Source organism: Notechis scutatus, chromosome 3 (assembly GCF_049901735.1).
Source record: "Notechis scutatus isolate UNSWTSFEM ecotype Mainland chromosome 3, rNotScu1.2, whole genome shotgun sequence".
In the NCBI taxonomy this organism is placed as follows: domain Eukaryota; kingdom Metazoa; phylum Chordata; class Lepidosauria; order Squamata; family Elapidae; genus Notechis; species Notechis scutatus.
Window position 1 is genome coordinate 164605581 of NC_142011.1, and position 12654 is coordinate 164618234.

Consider the following 12654-nt stretch of genomic DNA (forward strand, 5'->3'; position numbering starts at 1 on the left):
ATAATAGAACCTTCAGTCCTGAGGGAAGTTCAGCTGTGCTTAAAAGCAGAGCCGAAGATCTAAAGACTAGCTAGAAAGTAAGAAATCCATTTCCTGCTTCATAACTAATCTAAATCTCCCAGCATAGCAGAACACCTGATGGTTGGAAAAATAGCAATTTAACAGGCAAGTTTGCCGGAGTGGGCGGGGAGGGTTCACGTGGGCCATGTGGGAGGCGTAGCCTTGTGTTTCTACGCAGCCTGGATTAATTGCTTTGGGGGAGTGCTCTGGGGGTGAGATTTCTCTGCGGCCCACCAAAAATTTCCCATGGCCCACCAGTGGGCCACGGCCACGGCCCACTGGTTGGCGACCGCTGCTGTTAAGTGATGTACAAGTTTTGGTTATGCATGTCCTTCCACCATAATGTGTGCCATTTAGTGATTTAGAGAAGTCAAAATAAAAGAAGTCGTTACTGTACTAATGGTTTATGCAGTTATGCTGGAAAAACACCATTCAATTGCACTATTTACTCAAAGATATCATTTTGCCTTATAACTTACATTTATAAATCTGATTTTGGTTACTAGTTTGGTTTTCCTCTTTTGCCTATACTTTTGATCTCATTTTAAATTGCTCTTACCATATTTCACTCTATTATAAACAGTATTAACAGCTATTTTGATTAACTTTGCAACAGTATGCATCTGCACATGGTGGAAAAAAATTACCCAAACTAAGTTTTACATTACTATTTTAAAACTGGAGATATTTGAGTCTAATAAAAATTATGGAACTTTTAAAAATTACAGAACTTCAGAAAACAGTATTCCAAAAATTCATTCTAATGGTTTCAAAAATAATATAATTGTAATTATACAAGGTCTTGTTGATCCTTCACCCGATTCTCCCTTCAGATGTCCTTTCAATCCCATGATCTCATTTCTGAATTGTAAGAGATTCAAATATTAACATGTTAAGGAAAGCATTCCTTGCGATTCTGATTAAAAACTGGTGAAATTAGATTAAATTCACACTTTATAAAACATGTATAAGACAGAAGAAAAAAAATGGTCAAGTAAAATTAAGTTATGACATTTCTAAATTTTCCACCTAAACCTTCCCATTTAATTCCCATTTTTGAAGGCAACCTATTCATTGACAGCATCTGTTAAATTATTCACAGAACTATGTAGTAAAATAAATGGGATTTTCTCAAGTTTTCACTTTCCTTTTTTCAGTGGAGTCTGGTCCAGATGTCATTTTTCATAATACAACACATACACTTTTGCACAGCCCCCATGCATTCCTTTATTGGTTTTATGTCTGATGTAGTAGTATTCATATACATTTAACTAAAACCTAGTACCCATATGTTGTATAAATACATGTATGTTTATTAGAGTTTTAATCCAACATTTCCACTTAATTGAAATTTCTTAATTTTTTCCCTAACAACCAGATGTTTTTTGTTGAACTGATATAGATTGGAAACTCACTTGATGGATGGCCCAAAGTCATTATAGGGGCTTCCATGGTTGGGGATATAGTTGAACCAGATCCTGATTCAACATCTTGATTACTATGCAACTTTTGTTCTCTATAGTCGGTTTCCCCTTTTTTCTCAATGAGACAAATATCTATATGCTTCAGGAAACTGTATGTATTGATTGTAATACAGAATGTTCTATTCTGACTATGGCATCCTTTTATAACAAATTGTCATTCCTATAGCAAATTAGAATTCATTAGATTTTTGGGACAAGTATAAATGAAGAATTAATTATTTTTATTAGCAGTTTCTATTAAGTGATGGTTGTTGTTACAGTTATAATTTAAATATAGATTATTCAAATAGGAAAAAAAAATACAATTCAGTCACAAGATCCAAAATTAGCATTTTATTCAGAACATTGGGGTCAGGGGTGTATCATTTATATTCTGGTACATAATACAGAGGCAAAGCTGTTGTCAAACATCTTTCTGGTTGTTTAAGATACTGTGTAGTTACTCGAGCCGTTAAGGATAAGGCTACCCCTTGACTTTTCAGTCTTTCTGTCTCTCTCACTTTCTCTCCCCTTTCTTTCTCTCGCTCTCACACAGTTTTGTTTATTTGTTTTTGGTACAAATTATGTAAAACATTTGTGCTAAGAACTTTTTGCCCACCCCAAACAAATAAAACAAACAAAAATTAATTTAAAAAACTCAAACCTTGAGTACTCTAACTACAGCTCAACAATTGAATCAATGTCACTTGTTTGCAACCTGTTTGTAAATACTTTACCCATAACAAAAGATATAAACATGCAAAAACCTGAATCCATAGTCCAAATAATACATACACATGTTTGGAAGTTTCAGCGCTTCCCAAAGACTATGCTAATAAAACATTATGTACACATATCATTTTTACAGTGAAGTGGGAAAAAAAGTACTGGAAAATGCTTTAAAAAAATGTGTATATGGATTAAGACCAAAATGTGTCAAACATTCTATCATACGAAAAGAAAATCAGTTCTGCTACAAACTGGTGATATGAAAACTCCCTTATTTGCAACCAGCTGCATAAGATTTAGAATTTTAGTGAAAAACCCTAGCATCTAAAACTAGAAGTATTGTACATTTTTTTCATGGCCTTCTTCCCCCACATGTCCCCAATAACAAAATGTTCCCATGAGGTTTTTTTCAATTTTGTTGTTTTAATAAAAGCAATGCAATGTAACAAAAGCATGTTGAAGCATATTGGTGACTGCACTTTCTCCCCATCCCCAATGTGATTTTTCTTCATTTTTCATAAATCAGTACCATTTAAAGCCTTAAACATAAAATTAATTCCAATCTGAAAAAGGTACAAAAAGGCACATAAAATCCCAGTGCTTCTGTACTGTAAAATTCAAGTGTAACTGAGCTCAATTGGTTGTTTTCCTTTTTTTTTCCAAACGGCATTGGATGACTGATATTCCCAGTGAGCCCAAATAGGTTTGCAGCCTATGCCAAAGCCTTCACCAAGCACTTGTGCGAGTAGACTACAAAGTTAAAGCCTAGCTTCTGTACGCTTGTTGGGAATACCAGTGAAAAGGTTTGTACTTGTCCAAATGCAATGCTGGCCACTATGGCATTCAGTCATCACCTCCCCCGTACATATCAGCAAGTTTCTTGAAACGTGGACCCCAGTCATTTAGATAATCATAGTCCTGCTCGCCACCACTACTTGAAGAGTTGAGGGAGCTCAAAGATCCAGCAGTGGAACCACTTCCCTCATAGTCAAAGACTAGAAGAGAGTCATATGGAGGAGCTGTAGGGTCGTTGTCTGCAGCTTTAAGTCCCTGTAAACAATTAGGAGGAGAAAACTATAAGAAAGAAATTAAGAACACTACCCCAATCATTTCTCACATGAATTATGTAGATCCAAACTTGAGTGATTACTCCATGAGAAAATGCCTGGATTAACAGCAAGCCCAGGAATAAATGAAGTGTAAGGAGAGCTATAATTACTTGCTTATCCTTCCTGCCTCTTGTTCTATATAATTTCTAACTATTAAAAAGATTGGAACCCTTTATGTCTACGCAACAAGAATAAATAAGTACTGTCAATGAATGCCATGTGAATATGAATGTCCACCAGTTTAAAATATTCTTTCAATCTTGTTCAACAGTTTTAGCTATTTAACACATTGTAAATTATTAATAGCTGGCATGAAATATTCATTGTGAGTTAAATGGCAGTCTTGTTGTGTGTCTCTTGAATTTTTAAATTGAAAACTAAACAAGAACTAGGAAGAATTAAGTTTACAAATTAGATGCAAATAAGAAGTAGGCTTCATCTGTCCACATGTCAATTCCCTTCATACTTTAAAAAAAAGTACAATTTTGGAACAGAATTGAGGAGATTTTTAAAAATCTGTTTACTCTCAAGATATTGACTACAAAGAAATCAGAAATATTCTCAGAAATATTCCAAAGATATATTGCAAAAAAACAAAACAAAACCCCTAAGTGCAATTTGTCATTTAAATTCTGTACTTTTTAGTAATTGATAAGGCTTGCTTGGGATCTACAGTAAGTCTAAAGCAGAGGTATCAAACTCACATCGTCATGGCGGTGTCACGTGACGTATCAGGACTTTTTCTCCCTTTACTAAACCAGACATGGGCAGTGCATGATGCATCCGGCTCACAGGCCATGTGTTTGAAGCCTTTGCAAATAAACTGCAGTTTTTTTTAAAAACAGCAAAGTGCTATTGTATTAAAAGCAGCTACAGTGAAAATATTTTTTAGCTTTTGTCAAACTGGAAAACTAGGGTCCCTTAGTTCAGTATCCACTGCTGGCTGGCCTTGGAGGATGTACAATTTCTTATGCTATTTGAGTTTATAGGATAAAACTATAAAAAATTCAATATTCTAGAATTTGCACTTCCATGTGCAAAACTGTTAGGGGAAAAAAATCTTGAAAGCTAGTTTTACAAAGGCTAAAGACTCAAAATCTGCATTATGGGAAAGTTAAAATTTGTGCATTTCATGTTCTAAACAGCTGATATATATATATATATATATATATATATATATATATATATATATATATATATATATATATATATATATATATATATATATATATATATATGGTGTTCGGCTTGGTTCGGGTATTTTCACGTCATTGTAGTTCTTTTAGTTGTAGCACGTTTCAGCAGAATCTCATCTGCCATCATCAGGCTTCTGTATTGTGTCCATCTGTGGGTACACAGAAGCCTGATGATGGCAGATGAGATTCTGCTGAAACGTTGCTACAACTTTAAAAGAACTACAATGACTGAAAAAAGAACAGATTAATATTTCACAGATTTCAGTTAATTTTGAAAAAGCAGCACTCCCCTGGTTGTTAAAAAAAACCAGTATGACATAATTTATTGATGCAATTTCCCATTTGTTGATTGACAAATAGAGATCATTGATCCCAAACCCAACCTATTGAAAATTCAGCAGGTACTGAACTGTACTAAAATGTAGTGCATTGATAAAACCATGTGTTATGAAAATGATGGGCATTTGTGATGATTCAGGTACACTCTTGCATTACGAAGCCTTATTTAAGTTCTCAAGTTGCAGTATCTTTATGATATCAAATATGTGTCATTTTCCTCCTTTATTTCCCCTGCTTCAGAGATGCTTATTCTTTGGGGTCCTTGGTGCTCTCTAAGCTTCACTATTTTCTTGGAGATGTAACCAGGTAAAACTTGGTCACTAATAAGGTTACCTGGTTTGGTAATGAAATGTCTGCAAGGAAATAACTAAGTTCTGAGAGCATCAAGGACTCCATAGTTCACCTTTAGCTACATATATTTTCATAGTATGACTAATACCAATTCAGAAAAGTTAATTGATTCATTTGTTTTCCATTTAAATAAATTAAATACCTTTGAACTTAAAAGCCATATTTATATCTGCAACATTGTAACTATCAAGAATTCCTTAAAAACCATTATTCTTTAAATATTAACGATGTTCAAAATCAGTACAGATTGGGCCTAGTAGGTCCTAAAGGGATATGCTTTCCCTCCTTCTCCAGCTTTCAATTTACCTCATTAATGAAGTCTCCAATGTCCCCAGGATGAGGAGCTGCTGATCTAACTGGATATTGAGGTTCTGCATGAATAGGTCTTTCATCAAGTCGCCTTATTCCAACAGGTTTGATGGCATCTGGTTCTAAAGTGTCAGGTTGCTGGAGCTGACTTAAATCATAGTCCTGTAAATGATACACAAATATTTTAATATTTTTTATTTTTATATTTTTATAAGTCGTTCTCAAACATTTTAGTCTCAAGATCCTTTTATATTCTTAAAGAAGATTGAGGGATTCAAAGAACTTTGGTCTATATGTTTGCTGGTTTCTATCAATATTAAGAAATTAAAATTCAAGAAATTTTAAAATTTTATTTTATTTGCAGAACTCTGAAAAGTGTTGGGATCCTCACATCCCATTTTGAGACTACCTTTTAGACTCATAGAGGCTAATTTCTATCTTTTATAATGCAGGCATTCCAAACAACGTCAGCTGCCATTCCCCACCCTCCAAACAGTGTTGCTTTCAGTAAGAGGGGCTTCACACAAGTTTGATAAATAAACAAATAAAACTCATAATACTTTAAACAAGTATTTTAATCATGATTGTATCAGCTAGCAAGTGTAAGGAAAACTACAGAGAGGCAGATGGCGGTGGGGAGAACCGGTGGGGAGGGAGAATCAAATTTCTTGGTTGTTCTAACTCCAGCTTTAAGAAGATACCTTATCAGTGCTTTACTTGCATTAACATGCTTTTTGAAGTTTTGCTTTCTAATGTTTTGCACAGCTTTAATAACTAGGTCTGCTGTACCCTTGGAGCGATGGGTAGAATGTCCTGTGTATGAAGAGCTGAAGCACACATTAAGTAATTTCCATTTTTCTCTCGAACATAGAGGTCATTTCAGACTCCAGGATGTGTAAGTCTTCATGGAATAACAACCTATTTTCTAATTTGTCTCCTAAAAGCTGAATCCTCTATAAGAAACTGTTATGGTTATACCACTTGAAAAATGGGTAAACTACTTTTGGAAAAAAATGGTGCAGCTTTGTAGAAAACAACTGTATCAAACAGAGTATGAAATCAGAACCATTTTACTAGAACATTTGCCAAACAAAATGACTTTCTACAAAAACCAAAACAAAATCATCAGGTTTTAAGGTAAAACTCTTAATTGGACATATCCTCACTGGTTTAAGCAGTACTTCATTAACAAACTTGGATTCCTAGTCAGGAAATATATTACTGGAAAGTTCAAGAATATCTCTATCAGAAATCTATTGTGCATGAGGACTATTTGATTTTGACCCACTCTTGATTATCATCATCATACTAGTCAGTATTTTCACTCCCTTTTTAATGTGCAATGCTTTTTAAAGGATTGCTCTGTGTCCTGTAACATGCCTGCAGCCTTGGTTCCCCCAAAGCAAAATTTGTTAGGAAAAACTCTCTTGGGTGGAATTAAAATAAGTAAAAAATTATGAAAATAACAGAATTTGAAAATTCTGATAATAATTCCAGCCTCTTTACTGTCAGCTAAAATAACTAGAAGATGACATAGAGGAACTTATGCAGGAATTCCTTGGATGCAACGAATGTTCATATCATCTCGACTTTAGAAATTTACCTGTTTGACAAGGCAGAACTTTTAGGAATGATACGTGTTTTCAGATTTCTTATGACAGAGAACTCATAAAATCCGAGGTGAAAAAGCCTAGAGTAGAATGTTTTCTTTTTAGTTGTTTTACAGAGTTTATCCTCACAGCTATAACATCTTTGATATTAATCAATGATGAAAGTGAAGTGGTATAACAGTAATGGAGGGTTTCTTTGCATTTTGTACATAAAATTAAAACTTGATAAGCGTGACTACTGAATAGCAGATAAGACAATCTGATGTTTCTCACTTCAGATTGCAAGAGCACCTTCCTAATTTATAAATGTTTTGCATCATGATATAGGATGCTGAAGCTTCTTGTGAAAGACTAAAATAATTAATCTCCATTCATTTGCTGTTTTTGTGTTTTCTGATATACTTTAGTCTTCTACTGTTAGACACATGCCCAGGTGATTCTATTCCTCATGTTGAATTCCGATTTGAGAATTATTCAAAGGGAAGTGATTAGTGAATAGCCAACTGATCATCTATTTGCGTAATGTAAATATCTGAAGGGCAACAAAATTTGATTATGTGTTTTTTAAAAAAAGTTTAGCTTTATATACGGTAAGTTGTTAAAATAGAGGAATTTTTACTGCTTTGAAAACATAATCTTAGTCTACCATGAAAATAGTAATTTGGCTTGATTTTTTTGTTTATGTGCTTTTCAAAAAATAGTATTTGATGCTAATAATTTGTTTCCTCAATTTAAAGAAGTGAAATCATTGTAGTCAGAAATATTTCCATTTGATATGCAATCTACAAATACATAATTTATGGCTACAAGAACAAAAATACAATTTTAAAACCTTTTCTAGTGTTATAAAGTCTAAATATATTTATGTGGATTATTGTTATTTAGAAACAGACTGTATTAAGAACTTGTGATTTGTAATTCTAAGTCTACATTTGATATTTTATTTTTCCCCCAAAAACAAATATTCAGTTTATTGTCTAATTGAATACAAAAAGAAATTTGATTTGGCCCTGAGATCAATGGGCATGGATTTTATGTTATATTTTTCATTCATGCACAGAAAAACACATGGCAAGAATTCTTCAGTCTATAGCATTACAGCTGAAAATTTACCATAAAAAGGTCACTGGCCTAACAGCATGTATTTAAAAACCTATCCCTGTTGCTTTTTAGCAATTATTTTATGAAAGCCACAGCATGCTCTCTCTGCTATATCTGATGGTATGGAAATATGCAATTGAAGAGAAGCAGATAACCCAAACACCCATACCCTGTAGCATTTTAAAACCAGCATCTGGAATTGGACTGGAAACAAACTGGTAACCAATGCAGCTCGTGGAGAAGAGTGTGGAATATACAAAACATCCTGTGCTGCTATATTTTGCATCTGTTGAAGGTTCTGAATGATCAAGGGAAAGCCCATGTAGATCACGTCAGAATATTACAAATGGGAAGATCTATGAATGGGTGCTATTGGTACACAATATAAATTGTGCAAAGGCCTTCCTAATCATGATTGCCATTTGTTCCTTGAGTAGGAATTGTAAATCCATGAGGATGCCCAGCTCTTTGGGCAGTGTAAACCCATCTAGCACCAAAGAAGGCACTAAAGGATCTCAATTTCCAAAAGCCACTCAGTATTGCCAAAATTCAGCTGAAACCTATTTTTCCCCATTCAGATCTTCACAGCCTTAAGACAACATGCACAGCATTGTTTAATTCTCCAGGAACAGATATGTACAACTAGATATCATGGTACTGGATTAGCTTACCCAGTCATACAAGTTTAACTGGAAAGGTGAAAACACTGACTCTTAGGGGCTGAAGTGGAACTTCTCCTCCCCAATTATTGTTAATTGGAATTAACCCTGGAGAAAGAAGGTCAAGCAGCACAACACTATGCTATCCAGTCCTCAGAGTTAATCCAGGATATAATGATTGATATAAAGATAGAGAACATTACTATCAAGAGATCAAGCAAAGTAAGGATGGATGTACTCTCCCATTCCATCCAAAAGCATGACCAATGCCATTTCTGCCTCATACCCATGTTTAAACAATGACTGAGAAGGATCTAGATAATCTCCTTTATCCAAGGAAAAGAAATAATCCAATAAAAGCATTATCATTTAAGTTGCTCATAGAAAGAGAAAAAAATTATCTCTTCTCTACTAATTTTTAAATTCTTAACCCTAGATAATGTCAAGTACTGCCATAAGCATCAATTTTAAGGCAATGACTCAATGACTGGCATCCCATGTGCTTTGATGGCTCTGCATCATCCTTACAAACATACACCTTTGTCTTTGATTACACTAGTAAAAAGGTAAAAAATACAGTGGAATTATTATTCCTGTTTAGTACTCCCAGGTGTTTTGCAGCCAACTTTGTTATTTGATGACTATGTCTGCCTGCAAAAGTATCAAATTATGTTGACAAGGAGGTTGGAAAAAGCTATTCAAAGTAATCACAAGCCCTGTATTTTTTTCGCTCCAGAGAAAGGAATCAGTTTCTTTTGAAGAACATAGTGACAGCTTTCAAACATAAGCAGTTGTGGCAATTTACAGGCATGGTTTCCACAAATGTGAAAAGCAACCCTGATTATACAGTAATAGTAACATCACAGATTTTTGGGAAGGACTTGCTGGGTGGATAAAATTGCCAAATCCAGTCTAAACATCTAGTTGACTGCGACAAACCATAAAAAATATCAGTTCCTAATTAACAAAATGTTTTTGGAAAACTGCAGGAGAAGGAAGACCAAACTGAGTGTAGTTTGTAATGATTACTAGAATGCATTTGACCCCCTGCCAATGATTGGATAATCAAATGCGTGGAAATATTATAAGTCAGTAGTTTGTGCAAAGATCAATGGAAGAATGGAAGACAACAGTTGTTGGTCGATAATTATAGACTGGGAGAGGTTAATATGAAGAGAGGATTTTTTTCAAGGACACTCACCATCATCATTACTCTGGCATTGCACTGAGTCAGTAATTCTGAACAAGTCAAGCCATGACTATCAAACATCAAAAATATCTACCAGGCTATTCCACCTCCTTTTCTTTAATGATCTGAAACTGTATTGGAAAAGGCCAACTGAAATAGAATTGCTACTCAACACTCTCTATTCACAAGTTATTGCAATGGAGTTTGGACTGAACAAATGTATCACCCTTATCATCCACAGGAGACAATATTGAAAACTGAAGAAATCAAAATGATCTATGGAAATAACATCATGACCCTGGATGTGGATGAATAGAAGTTAAAATGTGTAGCTCAGGATTGAATTGTGGGATCCTTGGTGCTCTCTGAACTTCACTGCCAGCACTGATGATGTTATCTATTTCTGTAATGAAACATCTGCAAGAAAATAACCAAGCTCAGGAAGCAGCAAAGACCTCATTGTGTGGACAAACACTACAAACACCTTCATCCTTGCAAGGATGTTGACAGACTCTACTTACCAAGGAAAATAGGTGGGCATGAAATGTTGCAAGTACATCAGATGGTTGAAAAAGAAAAAAAATGACATTGGATTAATATCTGAAGGACAGTGAAGAAGTTGCACTGAAGCTAGTATACTAGGAAGGCTTACTGAGTACTGTAGAAACCAAACTGGCCGAAAAGAAAGACAAAATAAAGAAAAGAAAAGAGACATGGAAAGGCAAAGTATTACATGAACAGTACATTAAAAAAATAGCAGGCAAAGCAGAAAACAGCAAGATCTGGCAATGGCTAGTTGAAAGTTGAAGAAAGAGACAGAGGGGCTAATTCTGACTGCACAAGACCAAGCCTTAAGAACAATGTGTACAAAGCCAGAATTGAGAAGACAGCAACATACAGCAAATGCCGCCTCGGCAAAGAAGAAACCTGGTTACCTGCTATAAAAATGTTATAAAGACTGACTACAAACAACAGCACGATAAATTAACGACAATGGTGCAATAGAAGATCTGCAAGGAATGCCATTTGCCTGCAAGCAAGAACTGCTTGAATCATAAAATACAGTATAGAAAATGAAGAAACAAAAGTCATCTGGGTCTTTAGATTTCAAACTGACACCTGTCACATAACATCCCATACTTAACTGTCCATAAAAATAAAAAAAAATCTAGAGAATGGACACGGCAGTACCTGAAAATATCAGAATAGAAAAGAAAAGAACTGCAGAAGATAACAAAATAAAAGACCTGTAAACCGAAATAGAATGACTGTGGCAAAATAAAGCAACGATAGTACCAACAGCAATAGGTGGCTTGGGTTTCTAACAGACAGGAAGCAACAGGTGAAGCTAGGCAGAATCACATCAGATACCTGTACAATTAGCACAAACCCCACCCCAAGAGAGCTGTGTGCTCTCTCCACTCCTCTTCCATATATCAATGACTGCATCTCAAACGATCCATCTGTTAAACTACTGAAGCTTGCAGATGATACAACAGTGATTGGTCTCATTCGAGACAAGGGATCCACATACAAATGGGAGGTTGAACAACTAGCCTCGTGGTGCGATCAGAACAATCTGGAACTGAACATCCTCAAAAAACTGTAGAAATGGTGCTGGACTTTATGAGAAATCCTCCCATACCACTACCTCTTACAATACTAGACAACACAGTATCAACAGTAGAGATCTTGAAATTTCTAGGTTTTACCATATGTCAAGACCTAAAATGGACACCTAACATCAAAAACATCACAACAAAGAATGTTCTTTCTGCACCAACTCAGAAAACTCAAACTGCCCAAGGAGCTGCTGATACAGTTCTACAGAGGAATTATTGAATCTATCATCTGCACCTCTATAACTGTCTGGTTTGGTTCTGCAACCCTACAGGAAAGACACAGACTTGAGAAGATAATTAGGACTGCAGAAAAAAGAATTACTACCAACCTTCCTTCCATTGATATATATACTGACATATACTGCACAAGTCAAAAAGAGGGCTGTGAAAATACTTACACCCCCCTCACATCCTGGACATAAACTGTTTCAACTCCTACTCTCAAAACGGCGCTATAGAGCACTGCACACCAGAACAACCAGACACAAAAACAGTTTTTTCCCGAATGCCACCACTCTGCTAAACAAATAATTCCCTCAACATTGTCCAACTATTTACTAAGTCTGCATTACTATTACTATTAATCCTCTCATTGTTCCTATCACCCATTCCCTCCCACTTGTGACTGTATGACTGTAACTTTGTTGTTTGTATCCTTACAATTTATATTGACTGTTCCTATTATGATTTGATTGGTTATTTGTACTCTATGACTATCATTTTGATTCTTGATGAATGTATCATTTCTTTTTATGTACACTGAGAGCATATGCACCAAGACAAATTCCTTGTGTGTCTAATCACACTTGGCCAATAAAGAATTCATTCATTCATTCAATCCCAAAACAACTGCAACACCACTGTGCACAACTTGCATTGCCATCAGTCAATTACAAAAGGTAACTTTACTTGGAACA

The 12654-nt window shown here is 35.1% G+C and overlaps 1 protein-coding gene across 1 annotated transcript in view; it reads right to left on the reverse strand.

Moving 5' to 3' along the window:
• Positions 1-1862: 1862 nt before the first annotated feature.
• The window catches only part of CDH2 (cadherin 2), a 156433-nt gene continuing 145641 nt past the window's right edge, over positions 1863-12654 (reverse strand). Inside the window, exons 15-16 of the mRNA XM_026670370.2 lie at positions 5554-5718; positions 1863-3302 (exon numbers count right to left, since the gene is read on the reverse strand). Coding sequence (XP_026526155.1) covers positions 3096-3302; positions 5554-5718 — 372 coding nt within the window. The 3' untranslated portion in view covers positions 1863-3095. The remainder of the gene's footprint in view (positions 3303-5553; positions 5719-12654) is intronic.